Here is a 21,295-nt window from a genome sequence, read left to right on the forward strand (position 1 = left end):
ATATGTGTCAATTGCATCCACATGCTAATTAATGATTATCTCTGTAGTAGGAATGAAAGAATGCGGCCAGTAAAATGATTGTATTGCTCCTAGCATTTTTAGTCCATAGATTTGATGTTTTGCCCCCGTTGCCTTTGCTTGGCTGCTTTATAATTAGAAAGCTTTAAACCGTGAGGCTTTTGTAAGGTCTGATGAGATCACAGGAAATAAAAAAAAAAACTACATTTCAATGGCAGGGGGTCTGAGCATAGTAGGTTGTAATGTGTTTATGGCTACACATGTATAAAGTCATCGTGTGTGCAATGTGGCCATCTATGATATCTTTAATGACCTAACTGAAAAAAAAAATAATAATAATAGTAATTCCAATAAAAAAGGGCATGATTGGTAGATAAAAAATAAAAATGAGATCCCTGAATTCCTTGGACAAGAGCATTGTGAGTGCAGTTGCTAGAACACTCTCTTGTGTCAAAAGCTATTCCTAATGGCTACTATTTGTGAAAGTTACAAACAGCAATATTTTTTCAGGGCTGAAGAGAAACCCGGATGCTGAAGGATTTTACGATCTTTTTCCTGTGACCAACAAAGCGAAATGGTGGCTGTTAAGCCATAAAGAGGAGAACAGAGGAAAAGGGGTCGTTTATTGCCCTGGTATAACACCAACAGTCCCCTGAGTGCAGGCAACAGCTCAAAAATAAAGTTTAAGCAAAATAAAACGACCATTTGAGGCAGAGATTAGACAAGCAGTGCCTGGGACACCCTCCTGCAAGAAAGGTTTGTGGAACAAAATGTATGTAGTTCTAGCAGGGGGGTTATTCAGTATATTCACTTCTAGGAAGGTGAGGGGAAGGGGATGGCAAATGTCTTCAGAAATAGAATTCCTTATTGTTTACTATTATGGTCGCCTTTCCTGTGTTAGAACACTGGTAACCCAGTATCAAAAATTGCCAGCAGCTGGCACCATATTTTCACCTAAAACACGTTTTATAGCTAGTTATTTCATGCTAGGGAATACATAGCTATTTTACTGCTTCCTTTGCACCTAAGTTTATATATATAAAGTTTATATGTGTGTGTGTGTGTAACTTTATATATAGATATATATCTCTATCTATCTATCTATCTATCTATCTATATCTATATATATATATATATATATATATATATATATATATATATATGTGTGTGTGTGTGTGTGTGTGTGTAAGTTAGTAATTTAATACTAGGGAATAAATACATAGTTATATCACTGCATTCTCTTTAAACTTGGGCAAAATATATATAAAGTTGTGTGTGTGTGTGTGTGTGTGTGTGCATATCTACTGTTTTTAAAGCATATAACATTGTATATGTGTTAATGTGTGCATGTGTGTCTGTATAGCTAGTCATTTTATGCTAGGAAGTACATAGCTATTTCACTGCATTCCTTTTCGCCCAAGTTTATATATACATGTGTGTGTGTGTGTGAGAGAGAGAGAGTGGGTGTATGAGTACACATCACCTACTGTTTCTAAAGTATATAAAATGGTATATGTGATAATGTGTGCATACGTGTGTATAGCTAACTATGTAATGCTAGGAAGTACATAGATGCATCCCATTGTTTATCTAGCTATCCATCTATCTGTGTGTGTATATATGTGATTGTATATACACCACCTACTGTTTCTATTTCGTATATGAAATGTGCATATGTGCATATATATATATATGTATATGTGTGTGTTTTTATATATATATATATATATATATATATATATATATATATATATATTAGATACAAAAATACATACACACATCTGTATGATATAATATATCGATCTTATCATTGCTGCTATAACATGGTGGTTTGGTGGCGTGGTTTGTAGCTGGATGTTTCTCCCAAGATTATAGTGCTAAGCTATAAACCATTTGATTGCTTTTTAGAGTCTTATTTCATTGCCCACTTATCAGCTTATCTCGTATTTATTGTACAGTATGGTTGGGATTTGCAGTAAAACCAGTGGGCCCCCAGCCGCTCAATCTGCTTTTACTCTTGTTATATTATAAGGACCTCTCTCTCTCTCTCTCTCTCTCTCTCTCTCTCTCTCTCTCTCTCTCTCTCTCTCTCTCTCTCTCTCTCTCTCTCTCTCTCTCTCTCTCTCTCTCTCTCAATTTCTCCCTCTCTCTCAATTTCTCTCTCACCTCTGCTCTATTCTTTTTATAATTAAGTTGTTTTTTCTTCCCCTTCATGTTAAACTTAACAAAAAAGTGCAAGGATTGTTTTGGGAGAAAGGACTTTTGGTATTTAAAGGATTTCACCGAGCCAGTTCTGGTCTATAATAGTGCCTCTCTTAGAAGAGAAAGTTAAGTGTTTTATTACATCTATAAGCAAAGGGCAAGCCTTAAAGCACTCGTCGATTTATGGGGAGTAGAAAACTGGCTACCACATGCAACTTGAAGTAACAAAGGGAAACCATGGTTTAGGCAATTTCATCATAGCAAATTGGGGGGAAAGAGTTTTAAACCATCAAAATAATAATAATAATAATAATAATAATAATAATAATAAAAACTAGCTTGAGTCTATGTAGCTAGAAGTAGCTTGGCTACTGTGGTGCGCCACGGATACATTGAAAATGGTTTTTCCCTATAAAAGTATGTACTATTTTCCATCCCAGTTTTGCATGCAGTTGTAATTGCCTTGGAGGTATACTCTGTAAAAATCGAATCCCAGCACAATTATGTAAACTCAGCAGAATATAAAAGAGCAGATGTTTATGAATCCACCCTAGTGTACTGGAGCCATGGCTGCATGTAGTTCTTTCTCTATCTTCCCCCAAGACTAGTAAGTCTTCTTAAGCAAACACTGTCTACTAAACAACCAGATATCTGCAATCACAGGTACGTGGATCGATTGATATCTCTCCATATTTATTTTTTAATCCAATGTATTTTCTCTTCATCTTCCTAATACCATTGAATAGTGAATTTCTCTGCTCTATAAAGTTATGTAATTTAGGGATTGATTATCTGATGGAAAATAACCTGTGAAATAATTGCCTCAACACACGTGTTTTCTATATCCTCCCCAATTAAAAGAAGGAAACAGAGTTTCTGAAGCCAAAGTTCCCTGTGTCAGAGTAAATTTCATCACTTTAACTTCATCTTAAGGTTTAAAAAAAGTCTTCTTAAGGCTGAGTTAACGACTGAATGTAATTATTTACATCCTAAACGCAGCATAAACATATAGGACATCTACTCGATGTTCAGGCTCCTGGTCTTGCAATAAACACATAAAATGATATAATGGTGGAGGATACGGAGCTATATTTAAACCGGTATGAACATAAACTCCATTTCTGTTTTGCATTTTGTGTTATAAAGTGAGATAGTAAATCCGTGGACTTGCAGTTGAGACTTGCATGAGAAGTTAGAAAGACACTGGTGTGTAATTAATAGTGAGTTGTATTGTTGGACATCACATAGCCGGGATAAAACACTAAGCACCTTTCTCTTCACCTTTTTAATTTATATTTGTAATTTACAGCCCATCTGGCTGCATGCGTTTTATTTATTTATGACCTTGCATTGAGCTTAGCCCAGTACCTTCATTAAAGCTGCAGTACGTTGTCCGAGTGCATTACCTGCCTGCCAGCCTCTTATTAAAGTCATCCTGTGAAGTTGGGGGGCTATTTGGGGCTGTGTGACTTTGTTATTTTTTTCAGGGGTATAGGGACACCCAGATTATGGTTCTAAAAGGTATTCTGCATGTTTGATCGATCTTTACCACGGTCTGTTTTCTAATGTAATTTTCTTAAGTGTCCCTGGGCTACACTGGAATTTAATACGATTCTAATCCTGGAAGTAATCTGGGAAAGACACAGAATTAAAATGGCAATAAAAGAGTTAAGCCATAAATAAGACTCATTTTAATACATATGAGTATGTTTAAACGCTACTCAAACATAGGAACCAGGCTGACACATGTACACAAAGACTAGAAAAGGTAACCATTCACTATCAAAATAAAATCTAATATTTACTGATACTGCACTTGAGGAGAAGGCTCATCCCTGAACATTGGCCAAAGTTTTAAGAAGCCTTTGAAAAACATGGAGGATTAAATAAATTCAGCAGTAAACAGCTATTGCCTGCAGATAAGTAACACTACAGGTTGTAAAAAAAAACGATACAAAGACTAGAAAATGTAACAAATTACTAAATAAATCCAATGTTTACTGATACTGCACATAAGGACGAGACTCACTCATGAACATTGGCCAAAGTTTTTAAAGACGTCTCCTTGAAAAACATGGAGGATGAAATAAAAACACCTATTGCCTACTCCATACAGGAAAATAACGACAGGGGTTGTATTTATTTATTTAGTATAGTTACTTATATACACGTTGTAAATAGAAAAACTTTGTTACACTGTTTTGGTTTACCTTTAAATTGTATTTTTCTCAATGTATTTACTACTGTGGGGTTTTACCATCTGAATCGTATAATATATTATAAGAAAATAAATATTAGAAAATAGTATTAACTATGTAACATGTGATTAAAACAATCTGTAGGTTCGTTGATTAAATCAACTAAAATAGATGTATAAATATCCAGCCTAATAATAATGTCTATTTTTTTTTTCTTTTCTGCACAGGAAGTTTTTGTGTCATCTGAAGATGGAAGCTGAGCTGGAAATGTGTGAATTCCAATTTTCTAAAAAGCTACTTTCTACTTCTCTGTTTCTGATATTAGCACATTGATTTGTGTAATGTTATCAAACAAGTGCTTTAGTTTTAGTCTAGTTTTTAAACTTTTATTACTTGACATCTTGATCTAATAAAGCCTACTTGTTGCAGCTTCAAGCTAAAATTTCCAAAATATTCCGGTACCTGCATTATGTACATTTCAGTGATGAATTCATACATAATTTTAGTTTATGATTAATAAAGCGCTGTTATGATCCCTCAACATAACCTGACTTAAAAATGCACAACTGTTAATATTAAATGGGCTTGATATAGCTTTTACAAGTTTGAGAGCTGTCTGGTATCAGATTCCAAGTGAGATTTATTTAATATAACACTGTTGTGTTGGTCTGTGGTGTGATGCTTTTGAATGGACGAACCACAGGATAAATGCTACATTACGATCTGTAGATCATTTTTATGTCTCCTGCAATGATTTCACACTCATATGTGATCTGACAATATTATGTTCTGTCTAAATAAACTTTGCTCTTTCTGTGCAGGTAGTACAGTTTTATGTATCTTCCTTTACGCAATGCCCAAAATGCTGCTAAAGCATGTTACAAACTATTTTTTTAGCCCTTCGTTGTTGAAAATAGTAAAGTGCTCCTAGAGAAAAATACAGGGGCAAAACACCCTCATGCACCTGTTTCTTATTAAAATTCACACATTACACACAAACTCATAAAAAAAGATTCCTGGCAATACAATCTCACTGTGAAAATTCCAGCAGAGAGCAATGTTGACCAGTGCAGAGGGAATGTGCTGGTTTAGCAGCTTTTGGTCACTTGGTGGCAGTATATAAACAAACAAACAAGGATGGCCATGGGACTCACCACAAGCCACATAGGGATACATACTTCTTCACTGCTGCATCCCAAGGCCCATAAAGCAAAGACCATATATAAATGTGTGATCCTAGCATGCCTGGGACAGAATCCTAATTACAGGAACAGATGACCCGGAATTTCACTCCTAACTGTAAAAGTCCTTCCTTAAAGCAATAGATTCCTTCTTTCCCTATGGATAGTAGCAATTTGACCCCTCAATTAAACGTTTGTGTTCCTAGGTTGCCTGTTTTAATAAAGCACAAACCTGCAATTCACATTTCGCCAAGAACATCCCATTGAAGTCATTCTTTTTCATTGTGTGCTTTTTTTATGGTTATTACTGTATTTATACATTTGGAACTACGACTGTAAATTTAATAACCGGATTTAAGCAAGGAAGTAAGCAGGGGAATCTTGCCAATAAATATAGCAAGTGAACAGGCGAGGCAATACGCTCATTTTCTTATTAACTTACCACTCACTTCAATAAATACGTTGTTATTTTTGTATTTGAGCGTTTTACTGCCGGCTCAAACAGCAAAATGAACAAATACATCGAGAGGGCATAAAATATTCATAGACACCAAGAATATTTAACACCAAATTGTGTTTTCTATCTGTAAAAACATTTACAGTATGCCAGCTAGAATGCACTTAAATACAATAAAAACGACATTATTTTAACAGGACAATTTAAACATTCTCTTTGTGCATACCGCCTTACTGCATAACACAGTGGTGTAAATCATTCCGCATAGCATCGAAAAAGATACCTCTCCACTACAATGGAGAATACAGCCAGCCCTTAGAACAGACAAACACAAGAGCAATCCTGTCCACAGCCAGACAGACCAATAGATAAGCAGTCAGACAGGAAGGCAGACAGATAGATAGATAGATAGATAGATAGATAGATAGATAGATAGATAGATAGATAGAGAACAAACTAAAAAAAACTACTTAAACAGTACAAAAATATTTGCTAACTTCATAATAAATTATACGCATTGCACATTTTTCACACACTCTCTCTACATATATATATAGAGAGAGAAAGAGAGGTAGGGAGAGAGAGATCGATAAAGATATATATATACATATATACACATATACACACACACATGTATACATGGATAAGAAGAATAATGCTAGTGAGTGAACTGTGCGCTATTGTATAGTATTCGACGTATTCATTCTATAATATATTTGATTCTAGTGAAGCCATGTAGCTTTTTCTCTTATAAATGCAATAATCAAACCTACTGTGGTTAAAATATTATGGCAGATTTACTACATTTTACAGAGGTCTGCACTCACTCTAGTTCAGTCCTCTTCTTTTTTTTTGGGGGGGGGGGGGGTTTGTTTTGTTCAGACAAGTGCTAAAATGGGTTCCTTTTTTGTTATATCAGAAGGAATTCATACATGTGTTTGGCAGATGAAGACATTAAAAAAAATCTGATGAATAAATTGGTTTGTTTATTGTACTGGAGAACGTATAGCCAAAGGAAAAAGTCGATATGAATGGCCAGCTTTATTATACTCATTTACTGTCCTCTAGTGCTATGGATAAAGCATGTAATTTATTTCAATGGAGTTTTATTCGCAAAACTCAGAACAATGTATAAATCACCATTACATTCTTGATATAAAATGTTTCTGTCTGCTGCAGGTTTATGAGAGATGGGCCCTGGTTGAGCAGAATAAGAAATCGATACATTGAAATAATGTTTGGGGGATTTCAGACATACAGGCCTCACATTACTGAAAATGAAATGGCTGGGGGTGGTACACTCATCTCACACTGCGGATGTAGAATGTAGGCCTACAATTAGAATAACATATGAAGCCTTTTGATAGAACACCTCCAAGTGAAGTATATATCGTATTTATAAGCAGCACACAGCCGCAGTGTGCACACAGCATAGGGATGGACACCACACATCCCCCTGCCTCTTGTAAACCAGACAGCAGCACAAAGCACATTTCCAACGTTATGTCAGCATTTCATTTTACAGGCCAGAGCAGTTATATGACTGGGATCAGAAACACAAGGATGGAATTTTAAACATACTACTGTGGCATAGCCTAGAAAGAGGGATAAAACATGGAAAACAGCATCAAATATGAGGGGGGGTTAAATACAAATGGAAAAAATAATCTGATATTCACAATTAAACTGTAGTCGACATAATAAAAGAAATATATGTGCCAGTCTAAGGGGAACTCTTTTATTATGATTATTATTATTTTATACTGTAGAAAGACCCAAAACCGAAGACGTGGGAAAACTATCACAGCAGGCAAAATGCTTGGTTCAAGCTTTAAAAATAAATAAATATATATATATATATATATATATATATATATATATACACAACAGTGAAGACATAATCCAACATTTTCATCGATTCAAAACCATTTATGCATTTACAACACACATTTTCACCGTGCTAGAGGCACAAGGCACTGGTATCTAAACAAAGCCAACAATTACATGAGTGCAATCTTCTATGTAGCCTTATATATCATGTGCTATTAATAGGAATCAAAATATTAATAAGGACAATAATAACACAACGAACGCAAAACTGTTAACATTTAGGAGCAATATATTTTGTATTATTACTATTGCAGTGATGTTTATATTCCTTGTACACATCTAGTATATATATACATATATATATGATATATAGTGTATGTGTACATATATATAAATATGCACATGTACATATATATATTCACATGTACATTTTAGGTGTATATCACAAAATAACCTAGATTAAAATATAGTGTGTATAATATATATATATATATATATATATATATATATATATATATATATATATATATATATTGGCTTCTCTTCACAGACCACAACAGAACAGGTAAGTGCTTGCTAAAAAGCTACCTGGGGTATCACACATGTACAGCATACAGTCAACATAAAAACTGCCAAATAAAGAAAAAAGAATCACAACTAATATGCAATGACCAAGAAACCCACACGGAACTTGGCATCCATTCTAGGACAAATTGGCATCTGATCTCACTGCGCATGCTCAGCCCTCACCCTTGCTCTCCAGATCTTTCAGCAGAAAAAAAAGTTTTTTTTTCCCTTTAATACTCATCATCATCTTGCATGTTTTTTTTCCAAGCTTCCGACCTCAATTCCTTTGCGGATTTCTCTCTCTCTCTCTCCCTCTCTTTCTCTTTCCCATTTTTCTATTACATCACAATCCTTCTTCCAAGGCCCAAACACTTCGCACAGCAGCTTTATATAAGAGACGTGACAGCATGCAGCGATTTCCACAGTCACAACAGTGTCGGTACAGAACGAGCTAGTGACATCACATTAGTAAAAACAAACACACACACATATACACATACATATACACACAGGCACACAATTCCCATGTTATCCCAGGCACTGCAGCTCTCCCATGATACAATATTAGCTTTTATAATAAGTCTTAGCAAAAAGGTGCCCTGTATCCATTTCTTTTACCACCCATTGCTATGGATCATTAGTTAGAAAATGTAGCCAATAAGGGAACACTTACCAATGTTGTGTCTCTCCCTCTCCCTTTTTTCTCTCCCTTTCTCTCTCTCCCTCTCTCACTCCCTCTGTCTGATCCAGTGATGCTGTGTGGCGCTTCAAGAAAACATTACAAGGGAAAAAAATAAATAAATAAAAAAAAATTAAGGTGGGGACAAAACACACCGATCCTCAGCTTTCTAGAGCAAAGAACTCTGGGGAGAATAAAAAAAAAACTAATAATAAAAGGTATTTACAACTCGGCGCTTCCTTATTCTTTGCTTGCTCCAAAGGAAATGTAGTGCCTTTTGCCCCTAGGGGTGGAAAAGGGGGAGGCGACCAAGAGGTGCAGTAAATTCATTATTTCCAAAATGCCTCCAAGCTAGCAACAGTTCCACAGGGCTGAGAAAAAAAAAGAATATCTATTTTTAAAATCTATAATAAATATATAAGTATTAAAAAAAACAGATACGATCAGCCCCCTTACACTGGCACTGGGTGGACTGTTACAACAAGGAGCAGAGCGTATAAGAAAACCACAATAAAAAGTTCACGTTCATGGAGAGTCCACATGACTTCCTGTGGCCAATCCAACTTGTGATTCAGTCGTAAACTTTTATTGCCCAGCTGTAAATTTTCTGCAAACAACCAAGAATGTACTGCATTTTTGTGGCGTGTGCAAATGTCTTTCCTTGACGCCATATTTATCCATTATTTTATTATTTGATTTTTTTCCTTTCACACTTATTAGGGCTCATGCAAATTAATCCTGAGAGCGATATGCCTTAGTAGGAATAAAACACTGAGATGTTGCAAGTTTGCTCCTATGTATTGATAGAAGAGAGTTTAAAATACGTTCAGTATTTAAAAAAAAATAAAATAAATAAAAATAAATATATATATATATATACACACACAAACACACACACACACACACACACAGTGAGAGAGAGAGATAGATAGATAGATAGATAGATAGATAGATAGATAGATAGATAGATAGATAGATAGATAGATAGATAGATTAATATGTATTTAATTAGGGCCTTTTTGGACACCAAACCAGGATCCTGGTCAGAAATTGAAAGAGTGAATAAACGTACATATTCATATATTGATGCAAAGAATAGCTAAATAGTCTCAAATCAAAGCCACTTACGTTTTACAAACAAATACACCCCACACAAATATATGTGTATACACAAAGACACTTATAGCCACACACATACACACACATATATACACACACAAATACACAAATATACACACATACACAAATACATGTGTGTATACACAGACACGTATATACACACACACACACACACACACATATATACATATATGTATATATATATATATATATATATATATATATATATACACAAATATATATGTGTGAATACTTGGACATATAAACACACCCTGACAAATGCGTGTATACAAACACACACACATCTATCTTTATATAGTGTGTGTGTGTCTCGCAATGTGTCTGCATTTGCGCGGAACATGATGATAATATAAAAGATTTATTTAAATCCTTAGGTCTTTATTAGGTCTATGACTATTCATACGCTAAGGCCTTATATTATAACCGATGGTGGGGTGCGATTGATCAGATTTTCACCTTAGGAAAAATTAGGACACGATTAATAAGTGAATTTTAGACTGTTCTAGTAAAACATGTATTCTGTAAAGGCAAACGTATTGTTTTAAAGCATAATCTGGGCTCTCTTTCTTAAACGTTGGGATTTCCGAAATTGTATATTATTTATAGATAGATACATAAATAGATAGATTGTTACTGTTAAAAAAATAAATAAAAATGTATATATATATATATATATATATATATATATGTGTGTAAAGGGAGAGAGAAACACACACACATATATGTATGGAGAGAGAGAGAAATAGATACACAAATGTCTATGTATACACCTACACACTTTTGTGTGAACAATCTCTGTCTCTGTCTCTCTTTCTAGCTTTCCTATATCACTTTTCCTATTTGTCTCTCTCTCATTTAAAAAAAAAAAATAAAAAAAATACAAAATATATATATAGAGAGAGAGAGAGTGACTATCTTTACACACACATACACGAAAATTGCTTTTTGTGGAGTTCATAAACACATCTTTGTGTGTGTATGAGAATAGCTAGATATTACACACATCTGTTTCCCGATATACACACACAGAGGCACAAATTGTCATACACAAATGAGCATATACCTAATAAGATTGTTCCTCGACACACGTCTGTTTTTTTGTACAGATAGAGACAAATTATCAATACAACACAGAAACCTACATACATTCAAATACATTTGAACTAGACATAGAATCATTATTAGTTATTGCAGTTAATCGTTGATAACTATTATCACAATAGCTACACAATGATAATTTTCTGACGAATGTTCCTTAAAGTCAATAAAATCCTAAGAACTATAACCTAATCATCTTATATTACATCCATTAAGCCATCCAATCCTCCAGATTTTCTTCTCCCAAAGTCCTTTTTCATTTGAGTTTCCTGCAGCCCCATAGCCTAGTACACTTGCATACAGTTGATTCCAATGAAAAACTGGTCTTAAATGTTTTATTCAAATTTCGTTTGGTTGAAGTGTATTTAAGATTTGTCTTCTATTTGGCAACAATGTATCTTTATTTCTTGCCCATTATTTACCTTTTGATTTTAAATAATCGTTTTATTTTCATGTATGGCTATCCTTGGTCCTACTCATATTTTTCATCTGATGATATTTCATAAAAGTTATCATATTAAACTTAGGATTAAAAATGTATATATCTAAATCGTTGCTTAGACTATTATTTCCCTGCATTTTTTTCATTTGTTTCCCTTATCTCACACCCAACAATGGCTTTGCTGTCTAACAACCGGAAGAAGGCAATGGCTTTTATTCCTGTTTTACACACCACCAATAAATTTTATAACAGGTAGTTAAAAGTTACGAGGAGAGGAAGAGTTCTAAAGTTAAAAACAGCTTTTATGTGTGCGATGTACGCTTCCTAACCTTGCAGAATATAACAAAGACAAACATCTTCAAACGGAAGCTTCAGCTGTTTTAGCGACCAATAAAAGCAAAGAAATAGTAGAAATAGGAAGTATTATTTAAATGATTGCTATTATTATATTCTATGGTCTCTAAACTCTCTTGTCACCTGCGTGAAGGTCACTAAACTCTAAAGGCGGATAAACACTATATATATATATAATTTTTTTTTTAACTATATAATAGAAATATATATACTATATATATACTCTATATATACAGACACACACACACAAATATATTTGCAATTAAAAATGGTAGAACTTTAGAGTATCTTGGCATGTTAATAGTGTTGTTTTTTTTCTGTTAGTTGTTAGTAGTAGTTATATGTTAGCAGCAACAGTAGTATTTTTTTATGAATTTATGTACAAGATATTCCACATCATATGATAGGTCCCATAAGAAATCTTAACCAATATTTCCATTCTCACCAGTAGTGTCCTTATGAGCTTCTAATCAATGTATCTACTTTTTTTTTTACTCTACTTTTGCACTGCTTTGTTGTTATCTTCCATTCTCAGCCACAAATGCTTCGGGTTTTTTTTTCCTCCACTGTGTCATCAGATTTGTTATTCATAGTCATAATAATTGTGTATATTGTCTTGTTTGGAGTGATACGTTAAATTAAAATGAGCTATATATTCTTGGTTAGCTTTTTCATGAGTTACAGTCCCCTTTCTTTAAATGATTCTTGAAGAAAATTTTGATTGGTTAATCAAAGAAAGTGTTGATAGAATTTCTCTCGTCTCCTTCAGGCGTGTAACTACGTCCATTCCAAGTCATCTATAGACAGCAATGATCGTTTGCGGAGGCCTCTGGAACAGCCATATTATCCCCAAATTACTTTTTTTCAACCCGTAACAGCGTTTCCACCCATAGCACATTTCAGATGATATAATAATTTAATCACATAAAACAGAATCTTGTCTTCCTCTGAAGATTGGAGTTTGGGGCTGTTGACTTCAGCATAAACGCCAAGTGGAATCAGCAATAAACTTATCTTCATCTCATTATACAGCAAATGATCGGACAAAGTTTAACGCTTTATCATGAAGTATACAGACAGGCATTTTTTAAAGCCTTCAAAATAGGAGATATTCGTGAATAGCTTGTATGGACTTCTCGCTGCACCTATAGGTGGGCTATGCATGAATGCTGTGGCCATAGAGAGTTCCAAACAGTTTGATCACAGTTGGAGAGAGGGGAGCAGAGTCCTTGAGGGGTGCAGGGGTGGGGGACTAAAAGGCGATAGAGTAGGCTATAGAGAGATGAGGTGAGTAAAAATGGCATACAGCTTATAAGGTCAATTTACTAAAAAAGTCATCTCACCCAGGACCTTGTTCATTTCAAATAAACAGTCCAGATCCTGGGATAAACCATTACAAGCAGAATTTTTACTTGAACCTGACCGGTTGTTTAAAGTAGACACAGGCTGGGGCTATGTAGGAAAAAAGAGGGTGATGTAAATGAGGGGTATAGAGAGGGAGGATCAAATAAAACATATTTAGGCCTCAGTTACAAAGTGAAGAAGGGTGAAAGAATAAAAGGGATATGGTATATGCAAGAGAAATACAGTGGAAATACACTGGTCCACAGGCAGAACAGAGAAAGACAGTAAGAAGGCAAAGTGGTATATTAATATAGTCAATAACAAATATGCTTTCCATGTGTTCTATAGTTGTGCTTGTTGCTGAACATTGGCGTGTGGTTTCCTTGTGTATACAAGCACCTCATTGTCTGTTTTGCTGATGTACTCAACCATCTCTTTCTGTGTGGGAGTTTTACTAGTGTATACAAGCATCTATTTCTGTATGTGAGTTTTCTGCTGGTGTATACAAGCATCTCTTCGTGTGTGTGATTTTTGTATGTGAGTGTATACAAGCATCTCATCTGAGTGTGATTTTTGCTAGTGAGTGTATACATGCATCTCATCTGAGTGTGATTTTTTTCTACCATGTGTACAAGCCTCTCTTTCTGTGTATGATTTTTATGCTAGTATATATACATAAGCATCTCATTCTGTGTATTTTTTTTCTCTGCTAGTATATATACAAGCATCCCATTCTGTGTGTGTGTGATTTTCTTTGCTAGTATGTGTACAAGCCTCTCTTTCTGTATATGATTTTTTTTTTTGCTAGTATACATACACAAGCCTCTCTTTCTGTGTATGATTTTTTGCTAGTATGTATACAAGCATCCCATTATGTGTGGGTGATCTTCTTTGCTAGCATGTAGACAAGCATCTCATTGTGATTTGTGTTTGCTAGTATGTGTACAAGCATTTCTTTTTGTGTATGATTTTTGCTGGTGTATACAAGCATCTCTATTCTTTGTGTATTTATTGCTGGTGTATACAAGCATCTCTCTCCTTTGTGTATTTTTTGCTGGTGTATACAAGCATCTCTCTCCTTTGTGTATTTTTTGCTGGTGTATACAAGCATCTTTCTCTCTTGCTCTGACTTTTTTTCTGATGGTGTAAACAAGCATCTCTTTCTGTGTAGAACGTTTTGCTAGTGTATACAAGCATCTATTTCTGAGTGTGATGTCTTGCTAGTGCATACAAGCATCTCTTTCTGTGTTTGAGTTTTTGTTGGTGTATAAAAGCATCTCTCAAGTGTGATTTTTGTCTGCTGCTGTATACAAGCAGCAGACAAACGTTCCTTCCGTGTGGAACGTTTTGCTAGTGTATGCAAGCATCTCTTTGTGTGTGATTATTGCTGGTGTATACAAACATATCTTTATCTATGTGACTTTTTGCTATTGTATACAAACATTTGTTTATGAGTGTGAATTTTGCTGGTGTATACAAGCTTCTATTTCTGTGTGTGATTGTTTGCCTAGTGTATAAATACTCTTTTTTTGTGTGTGTTATTTGTTGCTGGTGTATACAAGCATCTTATTCTGTCTGTTATTTTTTGCTAGTGTATACAAGCATCTCTTGCTTTGTGTGATTTTTTTGCTGGTGTATACAAGCTTCTAATTTGTGATTTTTTCCTGTTGTGTACAAGCATCACTTTCTGTGTGTGGTTTTGCCCTATTGTACACTAGCATTGCTTTCTGTGTGTGATTTTGTCCTATTGTAGACAAGAGTCACTTTCTGTGTGTGATTTTGCCCTCTTGTGCACAAGCTTCACTTTCTGTGTGTGATTTTGCCCTCTTGTACACAAGCATCACTTTCTGTGTGTGGTTTTGCCCTATTGTGCACAAGCTTCACTTTCTGTGTGTGATTTTGTCCTCTTGTGCACAAGCATCACTTTCTGTGTGTGATTTTGTCCTATTGTACACAAGAGTCACTTTATGTGTGTGATTTTGTCCTCTTGTGCACAAGCATCACTTTCTGTGTGTGATTTTGCCCTATTGTACACAAGCATCACTTTCTGTGTGTGATTTTGCCCTATTGTGCACAAGCTTCACTTTCTGTGTGTGATTTTGCCCTATTTTACACAAGCATCACTTTCTGTGTGTGGTTTTGCCCTCTTGTACACAAGCATCACTTTCTGTGTGTGGTTTTGCCCTCTTGTACACAAGCATCTCTTTCTGTGTGTGGTTTTGCCCTCTTGTACACAAGCATCACTTTCTGTGTGTGTTTTTGTCCTACTGTATACAAATGTCATTTTCTGTGTGTTTTTTTTTTCTATTGTATACAAACCTCTCTTTCTAAAACTGTGCATTTATCTGTCTGAGCTGTGGGATCAAGTCAAACTTTTGAAATACCCACCGTTTCACTTAGAAGGGAAATAACTTCAGTGGCATCAGCTGTACCCAGGGCGGCGTTAACTGCTTTTAATATTAGGCCTTAGTTCTGCCGGATTGGAAATGTGTGGCTCTTAATGGTTTTGGAGGTGTAAAGTGAGTGTCACCTTCAGGTACAATGAGGAAAGCGAGCTGTTGTAAAATCCCTTCACATTTGAACTGGTCTCTCTGCTTTTAGTACCCCATATGCCCTGGACACATTCAGGAAATGACTGTCGCCTGGGTGTACATTTGTTGTAGCTTTTGGAAGCTGTTTTATGGTTTTATTTTCCTGCAATTATTGCTTTACCACATGCGAGCTGTTTGGTGTAAAGTCATATTGGGAACCAGACTCCTTAGCTTGCTAGGTACATCTACTAGGCGGATATCTACCTACCTGGCTCCTCAGGAACCTTCCACCAACCCAGAGGAGAACTTTGTATTTCGGTATGTAAGAAGTTTCCATTTTTAACACCAACGGCCTTTTGTATTCCATCTATACACTCTTTATAAGGAGGACGTATCACTTAACACATATATACTAATGCAAAAAAAAAAAAGTAGTTGCTGTCATAATATTTTGTTAGGTTCCCAAATGCCAGCTTTGCATATATTCAAATCAAAACTAGAGGTTTCCACTAGAAGACCAGCTAGGACAATAAAAAGCCAAATGACAAATAATTCCTGAATTTTGTGAACTGGGAACACTCTGCTAATGCAGCTTGTTTGCCCTGCACCCCTCTGTAAGGAGTGTTATTGCCATGACTGTGTATTTTTCTGCCATGGACTATATATATATATATATATATATATATATATATGGAATTAGTTTAGGCTTAGGACTATTTACTATAGGTGATAATAGTTTAGGCTTTGGAAATATACTATAGGAGCTATTTTACACTGGCATTTGGTTACTGAAAACGTATATAAGTATGTGATAATAGCTGAGGCTTGGGAAATGTACTACAGGAGCTATTTTGCACTTCATTTGGTTACTCAAAAAGTATATTGCTATAGATATATGTGATATTAGTTTAGGCTTAGTACATTTTCTATAGAAGCTATTTTACTTGGCTACTTAAAAAATAATTATATGGCTACTTTAAAAAAGTGGTTCTGTGTATTAAAAGAACTACACATTTCCTCTGAGCCTTAGGTGTGAGAGCTACATACAGGCCAGTCTACCTACTACAACCTTTAAATAAACCAGCTCACCTAAAAGGGTCAATGTTATTTTTATTGTTTTGCTACTACTTTGAAACATCAAAACAGCATAATTATAACTCTAATTAATTAATACCCAATAGCCCTTAACTTGCATATGGAAACCTACAGAAAAATAACACCATATTGTCATTTTAAAATCATGTTTATTATTTTTTCTTATCCTTAGTATAATATCATCATTTAATGTTTCACGTATACAATACAAATGTTATTTTGTCCAGGAACAGGTTCATGGTTTCTTTGCTACATTCAGAGTTTGAACACGCTGTAACTAGGCTGATACAGAAATAAAACAAAGACTTTTGTTTATTTTTTTTTTCTTATTTTTTTTTCTCTTTTGATATTTTTTTTTTATTTTGTGGCTTTTTAATACCTCAAGCTTTTGCGTTAACATAGAAGGTCAAGACAAATAGGTAACTTTACATTCAGTGCAATTTAGTCCTAAGCTACTTTAAAAGCACAGTAAAAGAAACACAAAAATGTGCGTCCATCTAGGCAGTTTCAGTTGTTGGGATGAAAGCAGCAACAAACAACAAAAGATGCGTTACAAATACTTCCCAATAGCATATCTCCTTCAATAGGTAGTTATTAGATACATTGCAAGTTTCAGTTTGTATTGGCTACTCAGTAGCTTGCATTTTGGGCATCACTGCCAGTCATATTAGGTTTGACGTTGTACTGCTGTCTGAGATACATATATATATACATATATATATACATATATATATATATATATATATATATATATATATATATATATATATATATATATATATTCCACACATAAACAGATGTGTTATAAGTACTTATTGCCTGACCCCTTTAGGTAGTAAATGAAGGATTTAAGTGCACACACTGTAATGTTAAGCCCATAAAATAACTAGATGGGAGATAAAATGAGGGAATTTATATCTCAAGTGTTGCAGTCTGTCATAGATCACATAGAGGTGATAGGTTGTTGTTAGTATTTTCATACATGTGCATACACTCTGCTTACAAACAACCTAGAGATCAGTCCTTTCTGTTGGCAAGGCTTTGACAGCTACAGAGGCATATAGAGCTATATAGACAGCGTTATAGGAAGAAAAAGGGACAAATACATAATAGCAATAAAATCAAATGAACATATAAGGGTATGTGCTGGCCCCTCCCCCCATACATGAATACATAAATCTAAATAAACACAGGTTACATTATGAGGCCATCCAACAATGCGCCTCTGTACAAGGAAATAGGTAGTTTAATTTCACATAAAAAGGAAATAATACTATTCTGGCTGTAGAAATGTCAGTCTGTTGGAAATCATACTAGTAATCCCTGTATGCTTCCTTCACGTGTGTATAAGTTATTAGCCTATATCTCAGGACTTGAAGGACATAAATAAGAAGGTAATGCAAATGCCCCCTTTTTTTCCCACACAACCCACAGCAAAATGCAAAGAGGGAGTCCTGACCAGGAGTGGAAGAAGGCTGGAATTTGTGACAGGTAGTTAATGTTGTGCCCCCCGATCTATACTCTATAAAAGCAAATGAGCATCATAAACTTCTCGCTTTTACGTGTACCATAAAATGAGAGTTTGAGAAGGAATTGAACACATTCCCACAAGCAGACATCCACATTCACCCAGGAGACACCCCCCATTCACTCATTTTCACTCAGATCTCACTCATTCCTTGCTTTCCTCCTTCTCTTCCTCCTCCTTTTCTTCTTCATCATTCCCTTCTTCCTCTGTCTTCTCTTCTTCCCTAGATCCAGGGAGTTTATCCTTGTTATTCTCCTTTTTCCATTTCATCCTCCTGTTTTGAAACCAGATTTTGACCTGCCTCTCAGTCAGTCCCAGGGCGTGGGAGACTTCAATCCGTCGTTTCCTGGTCAGGTATGGGTTGAATAGGAATTCCTTCTCCAGCTCCAGTGTCTGGTAGCGGCTGTACGTCTGCCTTCCACTGCGTCTTCCGGGGGCTGGATAGCAAAACAAAAACACACAGCCATTACTGCTTACCACTTCCAGGATCAAGCCTCTCAATGATCCCTCGACATACACGTGAGGATCAGCCTGCTCCACTCACTAAACACCCTCCTAGGAAATAGACAGAATAACCCCCAAATCTGGCTTGCATTAAAGAAATTCACAAGTCAGTGTTGATCCCTTCTTTGAGTTCAATCAGCACCAGATCCTGGCTAGAGTCAGCTTTAAACTAGCATTCTACAAATAAAACTTACAATAATAATAATAATACAAAATTGCAATACAGACTAGAATAATGCTGTCTGCAGTATTGATTATAAAAGTGGCATTAGGTCCTGGCTGGTGTCAGCTCTAAACTAACACAAACAAAAATAACAATAATAAAAATTTGCAAAGCACACTAAAATAATGCTACCAGTAATATCGATCCTAAAGTGGTAGGTATACCTGTAGTATCGATCATGAAAGGGACATGAAGCCTATAGTTTATTAAACTCCTAAAGGGAGTCAGCTCTAAACTAGCAGACTACAAACACCAACAAAAATACAAAATAAAATAATGCAAACTGTAGTATTGATCCTAAAGCAGTAGTAATACCTGTAGTATTGATCATGAAAGTGGCATTAAGCCTATAGTTTACTATTAAGCAAGTCCTGAATGGGGTCAGCTCTAAACTAGCAGACTACAAACACCAACAAAAATACAAAATAAAATAATGCAAACTGTAGTATTGATCTTAAAGCAGTAGTAATACCTGTAGTATTGATCATGAAAGTGGCATTAAGTCTATAGTTTACTATTAAGCAAGACCTGGATGGGGTCAGCTCTAAACTAGCAGTTTACAAACACCAACAAAAATACAAAATAAAATAATACAAACTGTAGTATTGATCTTAAAGCAACAGTAATACCTGTAGTATTGATCATGAAAGTGGCATTAAGCCTATAGTTACTATTTAGCAAGTCCTGAATGGGGTCAGCTCTAAACTAGCAGTTTACAAACACCAACAAAAATACAAAATAAAATAAGCCTATAGTCTATTAAAAAGAAAGGAAAAGTCCTGTCTGAAGTCAGCTGTAAACTAACGTTCTATAAACACAAAAAAAAAAATACACAACTGCTATGCAGACTATTATAATGTTGGCTGTAGTATTGATCATGAAAGTGAAGCCTATAGTTTTTTAGAAAGCAGGGCAAAGTCCAGTCTGGAGCCAGCTCTCAACTTACATTCTATAAACACAAAAATACAAACTTGCAAAGCAGACTAAAACAATGCTACCTGTAGTAGTGATCATGAAAGTGGCATTAAGCCCATAGTTTATTATATACGTCCTGGCTAGTCAGATCCACACTAGCATTCTAGAAACACAAAAATAACAATAAGATTGCAAAGCAGACTAAAAAAATGCTACCTTTGGTATTGATCATGAAAGTGGCTTGAATCCTATAGTTTATTATAAAGCAAGGCAAAGCCCTGGCTAGAGTCAGATCTAGACTGACATTCTTTAAACGCAAAAATAGCAATAATAAAAGATTGCAAAGCAGACCAAAAAATGCTGCCTATAGGATAGATCATAAAAGTGGCTTTGAGCCTATAGTTTATCATAAAGCAAGGCAAAGTCCTGGCTAGGGTCAGATATAAACTGGCATTCTGTAAACACAAACATAGCAATAATAAAAGACTGCAAAGCAGACTAAAAATGCTGCCTGTAGGATAGATCATGAAAGTGGCTTTGAGTCTATAGTTTATCATAAAGCAAGGCAAAGTCCTGGCTAGGGTCAACTCTAAACTAGCATTCTATAAACACAAAAATAACAATAGTAAAAGACTGGAAAGCAGGCTTAAAATAAAACGCTGCCTCTAGTATAGATCATGAAAGTGGCTTTGTGCCTATAGTTTATAATAAAGCAAGGCAAAGTCCTGGCTAAGGTCAGATATAAACTGACATTCTAAAAACACAAAAATAACAATATTAAAAGATTGCAAAGCAGACTAAAAAAATGCTGCCTGCAGTATTGATCATAGAGTGGCATTAATTATATACTTGAATAGAAAGTAGGGTAAAGACGTGGCTGGAGCTTTCTTACAAACACCAACAAAAATACTAATACCAAAATAAAATAATAGTGCCTCTAGTATTATTCATAAAGTGCTATTGATTCTACAGAGCTGTAGTGTATTATA

The 21,295-nt window shown here is 35.1% G+C and overlaps 1 protein-coding gene and 2 long non-coding RNA genes across 4 annotated transcripts in view; 1 reads left to right on the plus strand and 2 right to left on the minus strand.

Moving 5' to 3' along the window:
• LOC149450791 (uncharacterized) overlaps positions 1-21,295 on the minus strand; it is a 167,224-nt gene that overhangs the window by 120,636 nt on the left and 25,293 nt on the right. Inside the window, exons 1-2 of one of the 2 annotated variants that reach the window (XR_016315213.1) lie at positions 9,359-9,573; positions 9,127-9,218 (exon numbers count right to left, since the gene is read on the minus strand). The exons of the other annotated variant lie outside the window; for it this stretch is intronic. This is a non-coding gene — a long non-coding RNA (uncharacterized LOC149450791). Of the gene's footprint in view, positions 1-9,126; positions 9,219-9,358; positions 9,574-21,295 lie in introns of those variants that run through there. 2 annotated transcript variants of the gene reach the window in all.
• LOC149450794 (uncharacterized) lies at positions 2,785-5,242 on the plus strand. Its single transcript, XR_016315214.1, has 2 exons — positions 2,785-2,883; positions 4,646-5,242. It is a non-coding gene; the product is annotated as an uncharacterized LOC149450794 (long non-coding RNA).
• Positions 17,266-21,295, minus strand: part of HOXC8 (homeobox C8) — a 6,046-nt gene continuing 2,016 nt past the window's right edge. The window contains exon 2 of the mRNA XM_089691422.1: positions 17,266-19,101. Within this exon, the coding sequence (XP_089547548.1) occupies positions 18,809-19,101 (293 nt within the window). The 3' untranslated portion in view covers positions 17,266-18,808. The remainder of the gene's footprint in view (positions 19,102-21,295) is intronic.

Source organism: Staurois parvus, unplaced genomic scaffold (genome assembly GCF_062004578.1).
Source record: "Staurois parvus isolate SC_StPar_1 unplaced genomic scaffold, SC_StPar_1.0 ptg000562l, whole genome shotgun sequence".
In the NCBI taxonomy this organism is placed as follows: Eukaryota; Metazoa; Chordata; class Amphibia; order Anura; family Ranidae; genus Staurois; species Staurois parvus.